The 23845-nt window shown below is 36.5% G+C and overlaps 1 protein-coding gene across 1 annotated transcript in view; it reads left to right on the forward strand.

Moving 5' to 3' along the window:
• LOC145692267 (retinol dehydrogenase 12-like) overlaps positions 1-23845 on the forward strand; it is a 31997-nt gene that overhangs the window by 3415 nt on the left and 4737 nt on the right. The window contains exons 2-5 of the mRNA XM_081767564.1: positions 4472-4660; positions 5408-5566; positions 15317-15436; positions 22947-23160. Of these exons, the coding sequence (XP_081623690.1) occupies positions 4472-4660; positions 5408-5566; positions 15317-15436; positions 22947-23160 (682 nt within the window). The remainder of the gene's footprint in view (positions 1-4471; positions 4661-5407; positions 5567-15316; positions 15437-22946; positions 23161-23845) is intronic.

Raw genomic sequence — 23845 nt, forward strand, 5'->3', positions numbered from 1 at the left:
GTGCGTATATTTCGCACAATAAGGGGACTGGCGATTTCCCATTCTTTTTCGATGCGCCTTATGAGTCCACAGTGTCCATCGTTCTTGCCATCCCTCTTTCACCTCCCGTTCTTTCGATAAAAATTATCGACATTTTGCCTGTGGAGGACTTTGCCATGACCCCATGACCCCATAACAATGCCTCTTCGTTATTATTTGTAGTGAAATCTCTTATTTTCACTTGTTTACTTTTTCTTGAGTTCTGGGGTTCTGGTGCCCACACATATTTTTTTCGATGGGCCTATGGGTATAGTGTCCAACGTTGCTTCCATCCCTCTACCACCGTTTCAAAAGCGAGAAATAGCGTTTTAATCATTACGTGTGATGAAGAATTAAAGAAGATATGGCGTTGAAACAAACAACACCTTTTAGTAATAATATATATTATTATCTTACTTATCAGTAATATTGCCCATTACTTTTTCCAATACAATGTGTTCTAAAAAAAAAACAAATCAAATAACATCCCTGGCCATTTACGCTCTCGAACTCGAAATACTTGATTTATAGTTCTCTGTGTTAGGGGAAAGAACATTTATACTATTCTTTCAAATAAAACGTTTCAAATATTACTTCACTTTCAATGTGTAACTTTTCATAACTAACAATCGTCGTGTTCGAATGGGAAGGTATTCCTCTTCCAAAACCGAAGCCCGACCGTAGCGAAGGGTCGAACCTTCTTTAGGTAACTAATTGGTCCAATATTTGAATAAAAGATGATAAGTCCCTCCACGCAAATATTTCAATAAAAGAGGAAAAGTCACTCAAACATTGTGAATACCCATTTATGGGCCAAACTTGGTTTCAAGAGTTTGAAAGGCCGCCATTTTGGATATTTTCATCTGATCATTCTTGCTAACGAACTTATCAACGATGTTCCACCAGTTAATGTTAGTGACAAGTTTGGTCTCAATTCACTGAAAGTTACAGCAGTTATTGCGTTCACAAAAAGCGTTATATATATATATATATATATATATATATATATATATATATATATATATATATATAGATAGATAGATAGATAGATAGATAGATAGATAGATAGGTATAGCTAGATAGATAGATAGATACACCGAGGGAAACTTCGAACTGAGTGTGGTTTTCGTCTGAAAGGGTAATGATCAGCAAAATTACATAGAAATTTGGGGACATTTCTGAAATTATGATGTCTGCAATATGCACATTTCAGTAGAAATTTACCTATTGTAGAGGCTGACATAAGTGAAATTCGGGAAAATTTCGTTTTTCCGATAACCGCCTTCAGATATATACCCCTAAGTAGATATACCTACTTCCTCGTTTCCATGGTTTCACTTCTCTAATAAATATCACTGGAATTTATTTACCTCGTTTTCACTTAACATATTAAACGGGTAATACGCTCTCTCTTACCGTCTCTCATGTGCTGTATGGATTATTAACAAAAATAAAAATTATTCCTCGGAGTGGATTCGAACTGACGTCCTTCGGATTTGCAATCTAGTGCCTTAAGCACTAATCCAAGATCATTGCCTGGTCAGTGTTAATTGTTGGGATGTTTGTGCGCATTTGTATTTTATGTTTCCACTTCGACAATTTTTACCGTTTTTCTCCGTTTATCAGGAATCATGAGGATTTCTCTTTCGGTGTTGTACTTTATTTACACCATGCATTATTCGTATTCACAACTTGTGCCCCTCTTCAATGTCTTATTCAGATTAGGCTTTTCTCCTTACCGTTCACCACACTTTTGGTTGATTCAATTCTCATATCTTCCACGGTTAGAGCGCAGGAATACGAGACTCAAAAAAGAGATGTACATTTATCTACTTTTCTGACAGAAAGTACAACATGCGTTTAAAAATCAATTCTACAAAAACTACGTAATCAACAAAATTAACTTGCTTCTTTGAACTGCTTCTCTGAATCCCAATAACTACGGAATTTCTAAACCTGTAAAACATTTAGTGAAAAGTATTTTAAATTTAGAACAAACTTGTACATGAACTAACTAAGGGATTTTCAACAGTGAAGATGCCAGCTTTAATTCATTGGAGTGGGCATAAGGATGGGCAGTTGAACACAACATATATGGTTGGAACGGTTGTCGTCATAGCGCTCGGACACTCGCCCTCTCTGGTTCTACCCTCTGGCATTGTCTCTGATTCTTAACTTTTCCATAGTTAAGGGTATAGCAAACGTATTAGGGCATAATAGGTAGAAATGCATCACAAAGAATACATCGCTATGAAACTTCAATTATGTAGAGGAACATCAAGAGTAAGGGGTGAAAAGGCAGTCAGGTAAAAATGTCGTATAATAAGAAGTTCATAGTTCAGAAATGAAAGCACAACAAGGACAGATTCCCATTTAAAAAAAGCAATGAGAAGAAAGGAATTAAAGTTACAGATTGTTCGTAAAGTACAAGACATTCTTAATAATTATACTTACTAAAGCTGCGAACTCCAGCGCGTCACACATTATTTTAATATTCTCCGTACATAATAAGTCATACACTTAAACGATGTGTCCATCGGAAGGACAGTTCTTACTCCGAGAATTTATTCTGTAATGATACAAACGAAATCAATCAAACGTATGTATTTCTGCTTCATTCGAATTTTAACAATCTTCTTCTAACTCGAACGATTCACTATGATTTCTTGTTCGTTGGAATATTGTATTTGATTGTTAATTATTTTCCTCATTCAACGTTTGATAAAATGTCTTAGCTGTTCTTCAGTTCCTTTGTGAGTATCCCATACACCACCTTCAATTGTGGATTAATGGAATCTACGATTAAGAATAATGGACATTCCTTTTTACTCGACTTCAATTCGACATTTTGTTCTTCAGTTATGACTTTTTTTTTTGCGCTTTTCGGCAAATTTTAAACTAGTCTTAGTACCGAAAGGATGCATTTTTGCACTTAGGTTGGACTATACTTTTTGTTTTATCTTGATGTCAGGAACCACTACCAAACGTTGTCGCTGTTATTTCGATCCACCCTATATGAACTACCTCGAACTGGGCTTTCATCCTGTTAGTTTTACTAAAATGTCTCTATTCTAAGGGGAAAACAGGCCGTTGTAATTTACTTCAAAAATGAGTGTCTCATGACTTCTTCAAGTTAGGAAGATACAACTTTGTATATTAACTCTTAATTACCTAACATTTTTGAAAATTCTTTTGTTTAAGGGGACAAGTGTGGTATTTCCTATACTTTTTCTTCATATTGAAAGCGATGTTGCTAATAGTTTTAATTGTATCACGGAGAAACTGTTTAACAGTCGGAAACGAATTTTGCAACATAATTAGTACCTACCAAGAGGCGGTTTCTACCATGTCACTTTGATTAAATGGAGTATCCTAAGACAAGAGAGAGAAAATTCAAAATTTATACCAAAAATATAGTATCTCACTAGCCAGTCGAGTTAGAAAGACTTGTAAAACTTGGCATATAAACACCTCATTAAAGATAAAGGGATACAAATTCCAGCATTGATAAAAATTATTGGTCGAATGGAGATGTGGCATTTTCTATAGTATATATGTACAGATTAAGGTATTTTATTTATATATAAAAAATTAACTTCAGATTTTACTTGCTCTCACTCCTTCAGTTTGTTTTAATGCATGTTTTGGTAGCTATTTAACGTTTTATCAAAATTGACTTAGATTGAATGATTGCTCACGCACACGTGCGCATTTATAAAGTAAAATCAGATACATATATCAATGATGTTTATTCATTGTGTTAGGAAATGTTCTCTTTCAATGTTCATGTTAAAATTATGATATTTTCCCTTAATTGTACAATTTATATTAAAATGACACACCTTATATATATGTGGGTGTGTGGGTGTGTGTTTGTGTATGTAATTATCGAATTATAACAAATATATGTAATTATTATGCCTTTTTAAATCAGGGCTTTTATCTAATTTTGGTAATTTTTTCATGTATTATTTTGTATTCATAGATGTTCATAGCTTTAGTATAATCTAAGTATATTTAATTAGATACTTATTTATAGGACTGAAAATAGCTCCAATTATATGAATACTTTTTCTTGGAAGGTATACTTTAATGAATAAAATCAAACAAAAGGTGTAGGAATGCACAGCCGCATATCCTCAACTACAGTGATGCTGAGAAATTTCACTGAATTACACTAAAGAATAAACTCTTTATATGCAACTAAATATCTAGTAACAAACATTATGTTATAGCTCTTGCAGATAAATCTTCTTGTGCTCTTACAAATTTATACCTATGTTCATGAAAACTTATACCTATTATTTTACGAAAAAGTCTGAGGGACAGCAGCAGCTAATGCGTATACTGTATAAAAAATATTTAAAGACATTCTTTCATGTAGGTACATTGGTTACACATAAACATGGGTTATGCCTTTCAATTCATTCACTTTTCATCTTTCCTTTGTTAGGAGCGAGAATTATTATGCCGAGTGTTGATATGGAGAATGCTGTTAAAGTGGCCGAAGAAATTAGATGGAAGACAAAGGGAGAGGTGATAGTTCCATATTTAAACCTGGCTTCTTTGGATTCCGTTCGCAAATGTGCTGAAGACTTATTGCAGACAGAAAGAGAAATTCATATTCTTATCAATAATGCTGGTATGTATTTAATATTAGATTAGACCGTGTAAATTCTCACTTGCTATTAACAAAAATCAAATTGATTTAATTCTTTATTCGCTACCAGCCATTATATCATATTAGGGTTGCCAAATATCTAATTTGTCTGGACATTCCGTATACAACGTATAGAATAATTTAGTATAGGTTTCTTTTAAGATACTTGAATGATATTCATTTCCCTTTGAAATATCAAATGTTATTTGCTATTGTGGTGTGAAAACTTGCAATCTTATAGATGTATGCATACACTTGTGAACAATATTAATACTAGAGTAGAAATTTCTTTAGCTTCATACTGTGTCAATGAATACTACATTTCTAATTTTGCAGTATGTGTACAAATGCGGCATTTTTACCAAATGGTCCGTTGCGTAGCATATAGTGGCAAAGCAAGTGACAGTGCGGAGTCAGTTGTCTGAGTTGGTTGATATCTGCATAATACCTTTTTCCACTTGATTTTTGACTTTTTAAGATTATTTTAACGACAGTATATTTATCATACTAATATTACCATAACTCCTTCATTTCATACTAACAGTGATTTTGAATCCATAAATAATATTTTTCTTTATTTAACATGTTTATTTCAAGAATTTAAATTTCATATATGTATCATTTTGAAACTTATTAGTTCAAAATTTGTGGATATCTTTAAAATTCTTTTAAAAAGCGTCATTTTGAATTAACTGAATTAAAATATTGATAGATTTGACTGTTTTTCAGGTATAGTAAGTGAAAAGTCAATTGAAACAAAGGATGGTGTTGAGATAACATTTGGTGTGAATTACTTAGGACATTTTCTACTTACGTATCTCCTGTTACCTGTTCTTATACAATCAGCGCCGTCAAGAATCATTAATACTTCGTCATTTGTCCACTGGCGTAAGTGAATGTAATTTCCTTATTCCAATTACGAAATTGTGGATTTATATTTTTTAAATGTGTTGTATTTCATCACATTTTTCATATTTGATACCTAGGTTATAATTCGTAAAATATTATAGCTGGCCGGTAGTTGCATATTCATATCAAAATATATTGAAGCTTATTTCTCAAAGTAAGAAGTCTTATAATATATTTTCTAATGTAAAATATCATATTAAAAGTAGAAATTCAAGAATAGTAGAAATGTAATGAGGATGAAGTAGAAATTCAGGAATAATAGTAAAAGTCATTTCTCAGTACTAACCTCTAATTTATCATGATTTTTAGATATATACAATTGTAAAATATTGTTTTAATAATAATTTACACTCGTATCAAAAGGATACTACTTCTGGGAAACAGATTCCAAGATTTTTCCCATCGTACTAGTGACAATTTACAATTTCAACCAATATATTTGTATGGCCATATGAAAATTTATTATTTTGACAATAAAGTCAATATCAACTTATTTATTTGAATCACACAAGAAAAGTATGGAGAAATGACTTAGCGATAGCGCAAGTTGCTTAAATTATAAGAACGTGGGGCCAGATAACACACCTAAAACTTAAGGTTCTATATCTAAGAGATAATATAGAACAATGAATTTTTGCGACATATAATCTGCTTTTGATTTATTGGTTAGAGTTTAATGGCGACGTCAAAAGCAAGGTTATTTGTTCCCGTCACGATAAACTCAGTGGCTAACAGAAGCTGCATATTACAAACTCACAATATAAGTTCCAAAAACTGTAAATCAAATACAAAATCCATAAAGGTAACCAAGAAAGTTCTGGCGATTTCTCACCCATCTACTTCCAACATTGATAAGTCACAAGACGTACCTGGAAGATCTAAAATAATCTTAGCCAGCATCGAAGACCTTCTGCCAACGTTCTGGAAGGCCATGGATTCCATCGCGGTAGAACTTTGTGGGCCGTGAAGATAAGAAATATGAAGTGCATTTTGCAGCTTCACTAGGAATTTGAACTGGCGTCATCTAAAGTGATTACCCAAGGAATGGAACAATGGGACAGATGATAATCTGACGGTGCAATATCCGGCGAGTATAGCAGATGCGATAGTGTTTCTCATCCAGGACGTAGAATGGTGTCCCGGGTCATCCTAACCACGTGGGGCATAGCCTTGTTCTGTAACAGGAGGACTCCTTTGCGATTCAGAAGTGCTGGTTCCAGAGTTTTGAGTTTTTCTTGAACACTGCACAACTGCTGAAGGTACATAGTTGCATTGACGCTCTGGCCAGCTGGAAGCAGCTCCCGATGCACGATGCCGCGAACAGTCCACCAAAAACACAGGAGAACCTTCTTCTGGTGCAGTGTTCGTTTCGGCTGTTTTGAAACCGGTTCATGGGATGCTAACCGATGATGACTGCACCTTGGAGTTTCTTACCGGACCCACTTCTTTGCACATGTCAATACCCTATCCAAAAATGGCTCCTTCATCAGACGAACAGCAAAGAAACACAGGCATTCTGTTTCTTCTGAACACACAGGCATTCGGTTTCTGCTCGCATTGCAATCTGGCCCTGAGTAAAATCATATGGAACCCGTCGACCCAACTTGTAGTGCTTCCCAAGTTGATGGTGGTGCTGCCGAATGGTTTTTCCACTCACACTGAACTGTAGTCCCAGTACCTCACATGTTCGGCCACTGTTCGCCTCAATTGCTGCCTGAAGATCTTCATTTTGTACGTGTATTGGTCTTCCGGCACTTTATGCGTCTTCGAGTGTTTCTTCACCATCCTTAAACTTGCTAAACCACCGCTGCACTGTCCGCGTAGTCACGACTTCCTCATCAAAGAGCTGGCATATCTTCCGTTCCGCTGCAGCGGCGTTTGACCCGTTTGTACTCGTACAACATACACGGCCTTAGTACGCTATGTGGAGGTCCCATATTCACTCTGTTCTTACACAAGTTGACGGGGTAACTGAAGTGGCACAACCAGCTAGTATGTTGACCCACACCAACAACTGACCTTCTCCTTATCTCCATTCGCATTCAACCCACGGTGTGAGGGCCAATCGAACACAGACCTTCACAAAAAGCAACAGAACTTTCTTGGTTACCTTTATACAAATTAAGAGAATAAACTTCAAAAGCAGTTCGAATTTAAACAGGGAACGCGGAAAGGCTGAAGAAATGTGTAAAAAAATAAAGTATAGAAGAAAACAACTTTAAAAAGAGCAATATTGGAAATAATAAGAGAAAAATATAAAACATAACAATCCGAAAGGACGTTGACCATTCTAATCAACGAATAAAAGTAAGAACGATAATTAGAGACCGCTTTATCCCCCAAAATTTGATTAAATTCTTTAGTTCGTCCCAGGGGTAAAAGGGGATCTGAAAAGGTAGCGGCATGACGTCACGCCGTCCCCTGTCTATCTTTGCCTATTGTAATTTCTTAGGAACTGGGGGAATGCCATACATACTTTTTGGAGGTGGGGAAACGGCGTCCACCCGCGTTCCTCCACACTTTTACCCCTGGTTAGTCCTAAACACTCCCTGAGATCTGGTTATCCTGAGCATTACACTAGAATGTGCCAATTATGCAGAATAAGCTTGCCGTCTTTGAAATACGGACGGTTATCGCCAAACATTAAAGGGAAATGTGCCACACGTGAGTGTCCGATACACAAGCTTGCCAAGATCACGTCATCTTGACAACTAGTACGCAACATTGTCCGCCAACTTCCCAAAAAAGGTTTCAATAAGTGAATTTTATGTTATTTTACTTGATCCTAATTTGCGTGCAGCTGAGAGCGCATCCATTTTTGGAAATGGCTACGACATCCGTGCACGGGATTGCTGCAGTGCAACATCTGCCAATGCGGTGTTTTTAGCTCCTGCGTCAGAATGCTCTTTTTCTCGAACACAGACACTTACTTCCCGGTACTCAGCAATGACAACGACTAGTCCTGTTGTAGCTTACGGTGTCTCACCAAAATGATTTGCACGGGAGCGTGTTTACTAAAGACGTTCTTCAGGCATTTTGCGAGTCAATGTATAGAAAAGAATTGCGAGTCAGTACAAATAAGTACACAACGTAGCAAATCTTAAGAGTTAACTGCTGTCAGTTCGATAGCAAATACTGAGCACAGGCGACACAGACTAAATGCTGAGTTGTCCTTTATCATGACAAAATTATTTATTACCTTTGTAACCTTGCATATTCATCACATTAAAGTCTCGATATTGTTCTAGTAACGTCCCGGATTCTTGTTGGAACTCCTAGGTAATTGTACACTGTTAGGTGTGCGACGACATTCGAAAGTCGAGCGTTGGCGGAGTCATAAACTATGATTAAAGAACATAACCAAGATAAAAACTACACAAGCTCGTATGTGTTGAGCCTCACGTAAAAGCACAGATGTTCCATGAGTACCCTTCCTAAGGACATGCTGCATAGTGATCATAAATCTGGCCACCATAGTCAGAAAGCTGCAATTGTGGTCAGAAATTTAAAGCAGATGGTCCGTGTAGTTTAAAAGTCTTTCACAAGGTCAGGCTAAGGATGGTTCCTTTGCTTCAAAATAAAGCCTTTAAACAGGGCTAGCCTCTGTAGTTACTGAATTCACAGGTAATGTTCCCCACGAGATGAGAAGTGCATTTTCAAATTGGAGATGGGATGAGAAGCATGAAAGTTCTCGTCTCATTTTCGAGACTAGAATGAAGACGAAACGAGAAGTACCATAAAAAATTTTCGTCTCGTCTCCATTCTCGAAGACTTTTATGTTCATTTCTTAAAATTAAAAATTGCTCTGTAGACTACCTACAATAGGAAAATGCAACTTTGTATTTCGAAGCTAATCGAATTTCCAAGGAAAAGAAGATAAAATAACTAACTGTTTTGCTTGTTGTGTACGTACTCTGAATTTCTCTCTCCTACCTAGTATGATTGAATCTACTGCTTAATCTTCAATTTATTGCCCGATATGCATAGTCGTTTCTTGAATCCTGCAATACGACTGTAGTCCTTACTTGTACTACATTACATCCGTACCACGACTAGGCCTATATATATATGAGGTTTTAGTAGGAGTAGAGTGATTACATAGCTTGTGTATTAACAAAATGTTCCTAGCGTTTGTGACGCAATATTAAGGTTATAACCAGGACTGAAAAACTCTCGCGTGTGACCGGAAATATGAGTTTGCAACCTTTGGTAATTTATGGCCAAAACATTTAGGCCAATATATCAAACTAGATTTGTATTATTGTGACGCTTTGTTTCCAGAACTGGTTACTAGGTCATATTTTTTTCTAATATTGGCTATAACCAGAGCTAGAGATGCAAAAAAGTCGACATTTTTGAATCGATGTTTTTTTGCACATAAAAAGCCGGCTTTTTTGAAAAGAAAACGGGAATTTTGGAAATTTTGGCTTTTTTCATTTTCGTGATTTTTCTATCTAAAAAGCTTTCTTATAATATACTCTATAGTTAAATAAGATTTCATGACCCTAAACGCCATATTTCACTCTAGAATTCGTCATCAAGATGAATGGAGCACATATTTTATGAATTAAAGTAAACATAAAGTATGTAGTATTTGAGAGCAATTTTAGAAGCTATTTAACTTTATTTTGAGTTATCGATATTTTTTCTTCTCTAAATCATTTGTTTTAGTCATCCATGTTTCATTTCTCACAGCTTAGTACTCAAGCTTCTAGCACATAAGTTAAACAATGTTTTTCAATATATCATTCAGAGCGTACTTCATATTTATCTTATACTGTAGCTGTGCGGTGATTTAGCAATAATCTTCAGAATACAATCTTGAATACCATTTTATACAAATAAGATTTAGAAAAGTATTTTCGAAGAGTTTTCTCTGAATAATGTTTTTTTTTATTTTTTTCAAAAATCCTTAATTTTTATTTGGGAAGCGCTTGAAGTTTATGAGTATAGGCATAACTAATATTTTCTTTCGTTTGTATATTCAGCAATAATATTTCGGATATAACCATGAAGACTACTTTATACTAATTATCAGTGGCAGATTTATACTAATTATACTTTATACTAATTATCAGTGGCAGAAATGTATTTTGGGAGAAGTTTTTTCTTATTAGTGTTTAGTTTTTCTAGAAATTCTTAATTTTTATTTGAGAGGAGCTTGAAGTTTATGAGTAAAGGCATTAATGTTTCATTTGTTTTAGAAATTTCGTAATTTCGGGGACAAGGGTTAAGTCCGAAAGATACCTCACACCCTAATCCCCTATACAAATCCGTTACTGCTGGTAATTAGTAATAGCAACGATTTAGAAACGATAAGAAAGGAAGCCGGCCAGGACTCACTGTACACACACTATCTCTTCGTTCACAGATGAAATTAAGAAAACATTTTTGTCAGAATGGTCGAATGCGGGGTTGAATCGCGGACATCCCCATAGAAGAGCAAAAGAGAACCACTCACTCATGTATGTTGTGCACTTGTTTTTGACTGAATATATAGGATTTGTCCAGAAAACAGTAATACTGATTTTTCCCGCCAAAACGTGGTGAAGAAAGGATTGTTACTGCGCTGGTTTGGCGTCGGGGTTTTTTTTAGCCAGTCATCTCCAAGCCTTCACGTAGTGTGGATTGAGTTTAAAGTGAACCCCTTTCAACATGCCTTGTCACCTCCACAATGAATCGTTTGTTAGAGCAGCGTTAAGTGGCGAAGTTTTGCGGCAAACTGGGTAAAATTGCTAGTGAGACCCATGACATGATCAAGACTGCTCATGGGAGTGATGCCTGGGTCGATCAAGTGTTTTTAAGTGGCACAAACTGTTTCGGGAGGTCAGACTGTGAATGCTGCATTCTACGTGGAAGTATTTGAAAGACTCAGAATACGAGTCGTCCGCGTCTGTCCAGCAATCGCTGTATCATGGAAGCTTCATCAGAACAATGCACTGAGCCACACCACCTTTGCTGTTATGGACTTCCTGACCAAACAGGGCATTACATAGCTTCCTCAGCCACCCTACAGCCCAAATGTCGCTCCTCCAGATTTCTTCCTCTTTCCCCGACTGAAAAGGTTCATGCACCATGACTCGGTGCAGGCCATTCAAGAGACCATAATGAGGGAGCTGAAGAGCATTTCAGTTTCTGTGTTTCGGGGAGTCTACAGTGATTGGCAGAGTTGCTGGAAACGCTGTGTTGATACAGAAGGGGCATATTTTGAAAACTATTAAGTCGGTGTGTCAAAATTGTAAATATTTTTCTTTTTAATTCAGTCCTACTACTTTCTGGAGAAACCCTCTGTTCCGTAGGTGTTTTTGAAGGGAGAGCTACGTAATGATATGTTGAACTTCTCTTGTTAAAAATTCAGAAACCTTCAACACTGGGTAAATTATGATTGTGGTTATATGTACTCTAGATCCTTGGAAACCAAACAGAACATAAATTCGGTACTTTCCCGATTCTAAACAACCTTAAGAAACAGTCGGTGCATTACAGAATTCTAGACTTTACCGATTTTGCAGGTCCGAAGCACCTGACAGGTGGCAACAAAACATAGAAAAATTGGGAAAGTAACGATTTTTAACAACCCCGAAATTCATGGTATATTTTCGAGGTTTTATACTATTATCTGCATCAACCAAGAATTAAATGAGTTTTGTGTTATAGAGAAGCGAAACAAAGTCTGTTTTATCAGTTTAAAGCAGGATTTTGAAAAAAGGCCAAAATTTTCCAAGCAAAAAAGCGAAGCAAAAAAAACCTTGTTTTCTTTTCAAAAAAGCAGTTTTCTTTCGAGCCCTTGCATCTATAACCAGATCTTATTGATATGTTATCTTTTATCTGGTGCAACGTAGATATTACTAACTAGTGCAGAAATTCTCAATATACTCCTCTCGTTGAAGAAATGTAAATTTTTGGTCATCTTTATTCATCATATTTTAAAGTTCTTAGGTCATTTAAAAATTTTTATTTAAGAACATTTCATTTTTTTAATTTTCCATGACTCATTGATTTTTTTTCAATTTCTTACATTTACCTTTTATTTAATAGTTTTCATGGATAAGCGGAACCCTAAACAAGCATGCATGCTGAAACGTAAATAGTTCAATAATTTCTGTTTCCTTTGAATGTTTTCTTGCTCTAATTGTGCTCTACTAGAGCAACAAAGTCAATCTGAAAAATAGCGAAATGCAGCATTTCTGAGATTCTTATCCACAGTTCGCACAACACATTTAGGTGAAGAAGGAATTGTTTGAAATGATCAAAACTGTTTGTTTTGAAAATTAATAAATACCGCGTGCTCAAGAATCAAGAAAGGTGACAGCTTAATCTTTGGTGCAAGTGAATGTTGAAGTTTTGTAGGTCATTCAGCACGAACGGGAGATTTTTGTATCTAATGATGAGACCAGTGATGTGGAATTCCGTTATATTTCTAATGTAATACTGGATACATTTTAATTGGCAAGATGAAATACCCTTGGGCACAATTGATGTTTTGAAGTCATTGAGCTATTCACCAAAGTGTCATCTCTTTGATAGATTGTGACATTCCTGTGACCTGAAGAGATAAGGCTTGATGATGTATTGCTCTTTGTAACTAATCCAAGGCCTTACATTCTCAAAGCTACCAGTCTAATTACAGAACTTTACTCGAAGATGATACATGTGATTTATCTAGCTCACGCTTTTCACAGATTGGCGGAAGAAGTGAGAGAAAAATTCTCCAAAGTCGAAAATCTCGTGTCGCTCGCTAAGAAGATATTTGTTAAGGCTCCGTCATGCAGGCAACTTTTCAAATCGCAGGCTCCAGACATATTGCTTTCATCACAGGCAATCATTACATGTTGGGGCACTTGGATCAAGGTCTGTGTGTATAACTGCATTAACTTTCATGCGGTGAAACAAATTATAGATTTTCTTAAAAAAAGAAGACACCAAGGCTTTACATAGTGTTCAAGAACTGTTTTCTGGTAGTGAAATGGAAGGGAAACTAGCGTACATTAAGGCGCATCTTGTCAGCCTTTCGAATGTTTGTCGACAACTATTATATTACATGTCTTCAAGAGATTTGCGTGCCTTTTGACAACCGTTAGAACAACCGAAGATGCTTCTAACAATATTCCTGGTGAAATTGGCAATGTTGGTACCAAATGTATTCTTGACAAAAGCTCACGATATAAATGTTGTGTTTCATTAATCCAGTGTTGAAGAGGGAAGACTAATATGATAGGCATCGAGACGAAACTTAAATCTAGTATGTAATGTATTTCAAATATGCTTCAATCGTATCTTTAAATGTGGAAAGTATTTTGTTCATGTTTAAATATGTGTTGCCTGACAGTTGACGTTCCTTTTTCTTCCTAAATTTGTGAATGGCCACTGTCATCTAATATAATGCAGAATAAGAGGTAAGATTTTTTCGGTGTAATACTCTGTTATTTGTGATTTTTTTTCCAATGTTATTGTGATCCACCAATAATGTACAATACAGTCTATAAGCTACGTATTTTCAATAAGAAGATTGAGTTTTGTATTAATTCTTGGGTGATTTTTTAAAGATTTTAAGTCATTTTGCAGAATTTTGTTTGTCATTTTAAAGATAATTTTTCAAAGACTTTTATATCATCAAAATAAAGATTTTTAACCCTTGATTAAAAGTATACCTTAACCCTTTTAAATTATGTCTTTTTTTAGATAAATTATAGAGTTTCAGTCAAGCAGCTACAGAATCATCCCTATTTATCCTACGCTCATTGTTTGTACAGTTTCGAACATTAATAAATGGAGGCTGAAGCCATTATTTCTTATGGCTCCAACCTCCATTTATTAATGTTCGTGACTCTACCTCACTCTCTTCAAAATAGAACAGTCTTTTAAACGGTACCATTCACACTTTCCTTTCATGTCTCTGAGCCAGAAAAGGTTTGAGAGAAATCGAGATTTTTCTGAATATTTCAACTTTTGAGCTTCTCTTCACCCCCTGTTTTAACGCACAGATCTCAAAATCAGCTGAAAAAGTCTAAGGGGTGTACTAAATATGTGTACAAAATTTCTAGCTTCTATCTAATAAGGAGAGAAAAATATTGACCAATGAGCTAAGAATACCCTCACAATGCCCCAAATGAATCTGTTGTAATATAAAAGTTTCCTGAGATATCCCTATTTATCCTAGAATCATGGCTCGTGTACGGATTCTTCAGAATAAAACGAAATTCCAAACGGTACCATTTACATGTCTCCATCGTGTATCTGAGGCGGGAAAATCGCGAGAAAAGGGATTTATTGTTAAAAAATCTATTTTTACCTTCTTGCCCTTCTGGACCCCCTGCTTTAACGCAGAGATCTGGTAAAATTCTGAAAAATACTAAGGGGTACTCTGAATGCGTGTGCAAAATCTCAATCTTGTAGGTGCAAAATTAAGCCCGCCAAAAATAACAAAATTAAGCACAATAAAGAAATATTTTTAAAAGTTATGACGTCATCACACCATATGTCTCGACGCAGAAAAGCGTGAAGGCATACGTAACGTGCTCTACAATATCTCCAGGATTGAAAAAACGAAAAAATCCGAAGTGAAAAGCCTTATTGGAATTTTCTCAATGAAATAATGGAGATTCTACCCTATCACCTAAAAATGAGTGATATAATTTAAAATGGTTAATTGTAAATGCAGATTTAGAAATACTTCAACAATTCTGTTAAATGCCCATTTGTTTTAAATTTGTTTTATTTGTTTTTCAGTTGGCAACATTGATTTAGAAGACCTAAATTCATCAAAAACATTATCTCCATTTTTGAGATATTGCCGAAGCAAGTCTGCGATGATCCTTTTTACAAGAGAACTGACAAGACAATTTCAAGGTAACCCTTCTCTTGCCTAATAATTTGTATGAGAGACTGGAGAAATTTCTCACTTCCTTTTTCCTTGTCTAAGTAGCCTATCATTCACAGAAACTTCAAATTTTTGTAAAATAATCTGTAAATCTTCCTCTGACAAGGGAACCTTCCGAAAATGATAGTTGCAGTGAAAGATGTGACCTATGTCAATTGAAAGAGCTGTAACAGAGATGTTCATTCCCAAAAAATTAGCTGCCCATAGCAATAAGTTCAAGAAATATAAGGGGTGGAAATTCGGGAAACAGCAAGGTTGGACAATGGGGGAAAAGTGCAAATTCCGAAAAAAAAAAAAAAAAGGAGGCACGGCGAAATACAATGCTGACAAGTGATGTATAGAAAGAGTCTTGCCACAATAGGGAACAAATGAAGGTCACCAGTGGGATTAACAGTGTTGCCAACTGCAATGAAAAGTACATGTTTTGTAAAGAGCACTATATGAAGTGAGTGCAATATTCAGTGTCAGTCTGTCATGTAGAACATAAGATATGGCGTGTATAATCAGTGGTACAATCTAACAAAAGAGAATAGAAAAAACAGAAGTACGAAAAATATGGAAAAGATGAAGTTGGCCATAATGAGCCACATTTGATCATGAGCTGTGCATATTAGAATGAACAAAACAATAAAGCACCAACTACGCAGGAAATCGACGTACCTAGAGTCGAAAAGAAAAACTAGTTCCAAAGTTGGCAGCACTGGCCATGAAAATCCAGACAAGTCTAATATAGTTAGGCCACTCGCTTCACAAAAAGAAAGTTCCGGCAAGAGGCATTAGCCTTCGCATCATTTGTACATGCTCGTCCACATTGTACGTGCAATTGTTCGATGAGACAATGGTCCAAACAGAAGATACATTTGCAGTGAGCATAGCGGAATACTGCCAATCCGTCAAACATGGTACAATGATCGCCTGTGAATGTCTCGAAACAGTACTCTAGAGGTGTCGGAACCTTTGGTGGTCTTTCTATCACATATCCACATCTGTAGAAAGCAAACATAATCAAAGACTTGATCTGCTGTGTGTTGCTGTCTGCAGTACTATCACCGCCTATATGATATATCCAGAGTATCCCACCTAACTCTGCGACTGAAATAGTTTCAAAGCGAAAAAAATGTGACACATCCAGTTATGCAGGAATGTACCCATGTCAGCGGGCGACAAACTTCTGTGAGACGCAAGTGCCCCCAAGTCCCTCATCATAGGGTCCCAGGGGCCAACTTCAAAATTTCAAATAGCACCATCGGTCGAGTTATATTTCTTTCGATAAATCTTGGAATATGCAACAACGCATATCAGAAATATTTACTATATGGGATTTCAAAATGGCCTCCAAAAATATCTGCTCGGTGACAAGAACAATGTGCATTTTTGGCGGCCATTTTGAAACCCGTGCTTCATATAGCAAATGTTTCTTATAGGCGGTGTTGTATCTATCCAGAGAAATATCATCCGCCCCCTGTTCCCATTTAAAATGTTGCGGTTGACCCCTCGAGCCTTATGATGGGGGCCCTGGGGGACTTACAAAGTTTTCTTGGCCCTCGACATGAGTACATTCCTGTGCAATTGGATTTGCAACATCTCTTTTCGTTTCGCAGCAATTTGAGATCACAATGTTCGATGCCATGTTCAGACTCAACATATATTTGTGGCGTCCATTTTGAAAAACATGCTTCGTGCACATTCCATGATCTATCGAGAGAGGTATCACTCGATCCCAGTTGTCATTTGAAAATTTGAAGTTGGCTCCTGGGGCCCTATGATGGGGATCCTGGGGGCACTTGCTTCTCACAGACTTTTATCACCCCCTGACATTGGTACATTCCTGCACAACTGGATCCATCACATTTTCGTTCGTTTCGCAAATCTTTCAGGTCACAAAGTTTGGTGGGACACCCTGTATATTCCCACATACGACCCAACCATGACATAATGTTCACTACCTCTATTATCGGTTGTTGGCTCAACCCAACCATTTCATGTTCCCCGACTTGACATTACCTCAATCACTCTAGCATTGATGCATTCCAAGTGATGCCTGTTGCCGGAATTTTCTTTTTGTGAAGCGAGTGGCCTAACTATATTAGACTTGTCTGGATGTTCATGGCCAGTGTTGCCAACTTTGGAACTAGTTTTTCTTTTCGATTCTAGGTACGTCGGTTTCCTGCATAGTCGGTGCATCTTGTTTTGTTCATTCTAATATGCACAGCTCGTGATCAAATGTGGCGCATTATGGCCAACTCCGTTTTTTCCGTATTTCTGTTTTTTCTATTCTCTTTTGTTAGATTGTACCACTGATTATACACGCCATATCTTATGTTCTACATGACAGGTTGACACTAAATATTGCACTCACTTCATATAGTGCTCTTTACAAAACATGTACTTTTCATTGCAGTTGGCAACACTGTTAACCCCACTGGTGGCCTTCATTTGTTCCCTACTGTGGCAAATCTCTTTCTGTACATCACTTGTCAGCATTGTGTTTGGCCGTGCCCCCCTTTTTGCGGAATTTGCACTTTTCCCCCTTGTCCAACCTTGCTGTTTTCCGAACTTCCACTCCTTATATTTCTTGAGCCTATTGCTATGGGCAGCTAATTTTTTGGGAATGAACATCTCTGTTACAGCTCTTTCAATTGGCATAGGTCACATCTTTCGCTGCAACTATCATTTTCGGAAGGTTTCCTTGTGAGATACGCATCTTCGTTGCTCTTTGTATCAAACATCCTGAGTAAATGAAGAATTATTTGATTTGATCCAAATGTAGTCCATGTATGGGGTGCTATTACATTATGAGGAGGAACATATACATGATTAAATTATAGATTACTGGGTGTTTAATGGGAACGTTAGCAATGAGGCTATTTGTTCCCGTCAAGATAAGGTCACTGATATACACAGTCTGTGCACTGAAAATTCAAAATAAAACTTTGAAACAGTAAAGTTCAAGTAAAAATATGTCAAAAATAAGACATTAAAATACAGCAAAATAAAACAAAATTCAAACGGAATTTTGAAAAGGCTAGACGAATAAATAAAATATCGAATTTGTAAGTATCGAAAGTATATGTCAAATAGTAATAATAGTAACACATATGAAGAATATTGAAAAACAAAACCTCACATTGCGTTAACTATATCAGCCTCATGAATAAAAGTGAGAATACGATCTCTAGAGACCGCATTTTCCTTTAAAACCTGATAAATACTTTTACAAATCGTTAAACACTCTCTGAGGTCTGAGTATTCTGGGTATTCCAGAAGAATGTCCCGAATACTCAATAGGACGATATGATTTCCACAATATGGACGGTTAGCGCCACGCACTAAATACAAGTAAGTGAGGTAAGAGTCTCCATTACGTAAGCATGTACAGATCACTTGATCTCGGCCAGTAGAACGCAACGACGTCTGCCAATTGTACAAAATATGTTTTAATGAGTGGAGCTTATCTTCGCTGAACTGATTCCAAACTGAGTTTGGGTACAAAGCCTCGGGCCAGAACCTCGCGGACCAAAACCTCGCCTGGCCAAAACCTCGCCTCTCAGAACCTCGCGGGACAAAATCTCGCCAGGCCAAAACCCCGCCTGGCCAAAACCTCGCCGCCCAAAACGTCGCGGACCAAAATCTCGCGGGGCTAAAATCTCGCGGGCCAAAATCTCGCCGGGCCAAAACCTCGCCTTGCCAAAACCTCGCGCCCCAAAATATCGCCATACCCAAAAACTCGCCTGACCAAAACCTCTTTGTAATTATCTTGCGACACAGAATCTCGCCTGGTCTAAATTAAGCGGGACGTAGTGTCGCCTGGGAAGAAATGTTGTCAGGATAAAACCTCTTCACCACGACTTCTTGAATGTAGAATGTTCTATCGCCAGATTTACAAAACTTATTAGGTTTTGAAACTTGACATTTTGTATAAATCTTCTTGCTCCACAAGGGCACAAGCTTCAGATAAGACAATATTTTGCGAAATGCATGCCCTAAGGAGGAATGGAATGGAATTCCTTGAATGAATGTTGCCGTTCTCCAGATCTAAAAAACTACTAAGCATAGAATCTTTACGTTTTGGTGCAAATCTTCTCCTTGTACCATAAGAAGGTATGTTGCAAAATGCTCCTCCTAAGGGAGTGTTGAAGTTTGGATAATTCTTGAGCGTTGGCTTGATATCAGGACCCACGAGGTTTTGGCGGCGAGGTTTTGGCCACGCGATGTTTTTGGTGGTGAGGTTTTGGCTCGGCGAGATTTTGGGCGGCGAGGTTTTGGCAACGCGAGGTTTTGGCCCGACGAGATTTTGTCCCACGAGGTTTTGGGCGGCGAGGTTTTGGCCACGCGAGGTTTTGGCCGGCGAGATTTTGGGCGGCGATGTTTCGGCCGCGAGATTTTGTCCGTATCCCTCCAAACTGCTTGCCGTTGCCACTCCTTTTATATATATGCCCTGTTGATAGGTTTGAACTTCATGAACAGGAAAATAAATGAAATATAATTACTATAAATTAAAGTAAATTAGTTTCACAACTTGCAAAACTATATTGTTTCTGTTATAGAGTAAAAGGTGTCGGTACATAGACGAGTAAAGAATACTTCTGTGAGCTGCAGATCTCGCTGTAAGATGGACGAGAGCGAGGAGGTTGACAGCAGAAAGTGGGCTGATCCAAACAGTTACCTCATTCCCTAGAAATAGAAAAGAGAAACTGGATACAGTTGACTCAAGACAAAAGTCAATGGAGAGCTTTTGTAATTGCGGCATTGAAGCCTTGGCTTCCATAACCTGTAAGCAATAAGTTAGTTGCCTAATTTTCAGTCCTTATTATAAGCATATCGAGTGCCTTCAGAAAGAGCGTTTAATGCTTACAATATTTGAGTGGATCTTATTGCAAGTTATTTGCTGAAAACAATTTGTAGTCCAGATTATAAGTGCTAACGATCAATAAATATTGGTAGAGATTATATATGCGTAGTACTTAAAATGATGTATTTGTGGGAAGTTTTGATAATAATTATTGTTTTACTTTGTTTCTCTGACCTTAGGGTAACATCTTCTGGTAGTTATAGTTACAAGTTTTAGTAATTTGGCTTATATACATAATTTTTTTAGTAGTGTTGAAACTTCACCAATGTTAATCATATTCACGGGACTGTTTAAGATATCAATTGTTGTAAACGGCATTGTGTTTTTTACATCTAAGTAATTAGGTGTGATATTTACGTAAGTACTTCTTCGAAAAGAAGTCAGGTTTTCACTTCTTTGCTCGTTGTTTAATGTTTATATCAATACGTAATATCATTGTCTCGTTTGTGTCCTTACTGCTGTAGAAGATTCCAAAATTTAGATGTTTGTCATACTGAAGTTTATTTAGCTTGCAATACTGAATAATAAATGTTATTTTGTACGTTTTGTTTAATATTTGCATCGTACAAAATTTCACTGTTGTATATCTACTACTTTAAAAGTTTCAAAGGCACTTCAGAATAAGTGATCCAGCCTGTACATATTGTTCTTGCCGGATAAGGTTTAAACTTATAGAAATTGATTCATAAATGATTGAAATTTACATATTTTTAAATAGAAAATTATTCTTGTGTTTTATAGCTTAATTTTAGCATTTAAATTGTGGAGTAATTTGCATTTGAACAGTTTCTCTAAACGGTTTAAAACTACAGGGTGTCTAGGGTGTACAAGATGTCCAGAACGGGACTGACAGTTTTTAAAAGTGTATAGTTTTAATATGGTCGGAGACACAGAAGGAAAAAAACATGCATTTTAAAGAACTCAAAAAGTTTATTTGGTCTTACAAGTCATTCTAAATCAGTGTAACTCCACGAGAACTCCATTTGTAAATCTTAGAATATCTAGCCTGAACCCAATCTCTCTCCACGTATTCTGTAATATTTGAGATGTTACTGAAGCAATCGCATTTCAAATATGGTTCTTCAGTTTATCAAGGTTACGCACCTTTTCACTTGAATACACATGGTCTTTCACATACCCCCCACAGGAAGAACTCCAGGGGGTAACAGGAGAGCGTGGTGACCACCTAATTGGCCCATCACGGCCTATCCAATGGCCAGGAAATTCAGTATCAAGGTACTCCCTCACTTGTAGGCTCCAATGTGGCGGGCCCGTCCAATTAGAATATCACTTGAGGTTGCAAATGTTGTAACTGGGGAAAGCAAAGTGTTGAAGCATGTCTAAGAACACATTTCCTGTTATGGTTTGCTCTATGAAAAAGAAGGGGACTATAACTGCATTATGTGTTGAAGCACACCAAACATTCAATTTGCGACTGTCTCTAGAATGTTCTATGTACGCATGCGGATTCTCAGATCCCCATATCCTAACATTGTGCTGTTAACACAGCCAGACAAGTGAAAAGTTGCCTCATCAGAGAAAACGACGTTCAATAGGAAATTATGGTCATAATCAATCCTGTCCAGAATTTCAGTAGCAAATGCTGCTCTTTATGGCTTATCGTTAGACTTAATTTCTTGCAACAATTGCACCTTATACGCGCGCAAACGTAATCGTTTCTGTACTACACTGCTGACTTTGAAATTTCCAATTGCGTGCTCGCTGCGCGAATTGACTTCCTCGGGCTACGTGAGCAACACTATCTTATCGCTTCCACATTTTCTTCTGACACATGCGATTTACCACCGCTGTGTTGTTTCACTACGCTCCCGTTGATAAAAATTGACCCTTTCACGCCTGGATACTGTTGCGTGATGGAGGATCCTTGTGGTAAACACGTCCAAAGTTTCGTTGAACTTGAACAATACTTTTTATCTCTGCAAACCACCATACGCATTGCTCCTTTTCGATTGTCGACGCTATTTCTGTTTATCGGTGATACTAGCGCCGTCACCGGTAGTTGTTCAAGTATGAAAATTTCCTGAACAAAACTTTTTGAGTTTTCCTTCAATATGAATGTTTTTCTCTTCCTTCTGTAGCTTTGACTATATTAAAACTATACACTTTTAAAAACCGCCAGTCCCATTCCGGACACCCTGTATAATCAGTTAATACTACCCGAAATCATTTTGTTTAAATTATTACATTTATTACTTCATAATCTTAATTTTCATCATTTAGTCTTTATTAAATTTTACTTTAGCTGTTAAATTTTCGTATACCAATTTTAAATCGAATAAAATTCTAGTTAGTTTTTACTCATTAAATGTTAACTTTGTGTTTCAACTACGAATGTGCGTAATTTGATTTTCCTCTGGATATAATGTTCAATAGAAAAGATCTTCAATTCCACGTGTTTCGCGATGGAGAGGCACTCTGCAAATTATTTGCTATCATTATCTTAATTTGTATTCTTTATATGATCAGTCTGTTATATATTGCAAGATAAAACTGAAATTGTTTTGCTTTGCATTATTATAATATTAGGTGTTGGATTTTCTGTTAGTGTTATGTGTAATGTTCATAGTTATAAGTTTTGAAAGTATTTCACATTTATCATTTTACAGAAAGAGGAGTATTTGCTTACGCTGTAAATCCAGGAGCAGTTTATACTCCTATGTCGTTTAAATTTGCAACATTACTTTTCCCAAGACTTCTTGTTAAACATTTTTACGATTTAAACTGGCGATACATCTCCCAAACACCTCAGGAAGGAGCAAGAGGCATCATTTTCTGTGCTGTAAACGAAACGATTACAAATGAGAATGATATTTACTACAGGTGAGAGAGAAAGCATAAACGTCTTAGTATAATGAACTATCTGTATATTATGGAATGTATACTATTACAATAGTTACTCTAGTTGTGGATAGTGGGGTCCAATACTTGAGCCCTAGTAGTATACTTTAAAAAAAAAACTAATATAGCTATCATTTTAATAATAATTACTGTTCATGCTAATGGTAAAAAGCTAACGCTTGTATAAATTTCTAATTACCTTTTTAAAACTAGTTTGAAGACGCTGAATAAAATGGAAATAATTTCAAACATATCCGCCCATGGATCACAAGGAGGAAAAAAGCTCTCAAATTTGTGACGATTTATATTTACTTATGTCCCAATGATTGAGGTTATTTTTCTGGATATTTCGTAGCCAGATTGTTTAGAAATAGTCCCATTGTGATTCATTGTTTTCATATTAGTATAAAAAGCGCTGTTAGAAATTTACCCAGGCGTAGTCACTGGTACCATTGCCAGAGCGGTACTTCTTTGCTAATAGTTTCTCAATCTGAAGATATATTTTTGATGTAAGAGAAAACTAATCAGTGTTGCAATTGCAAGTCTTACTGTTAAATTTATAAGAACAAGAAGAAAAATTATTGTCTCCAATAATTTTGTTCTAAAAATGTTCATCAACTATGCCACTACACCAACTTCTATTTTCTGCTTTCGTAGTAATTCTTTA

This window comes from Thermobia domestica, chromosome 8 (genome assembly GCF_964235325.1).
Source record: "Thermobia domestica chromosome 8, izTheDome1.hap1.1, whole genome shotgun sequence".
NCBI lineage: Eukaryota > Metazoa > Arthropoda > Insecta > Zygentoma > Lepismatidae > Thermobia > Thermobia domestica.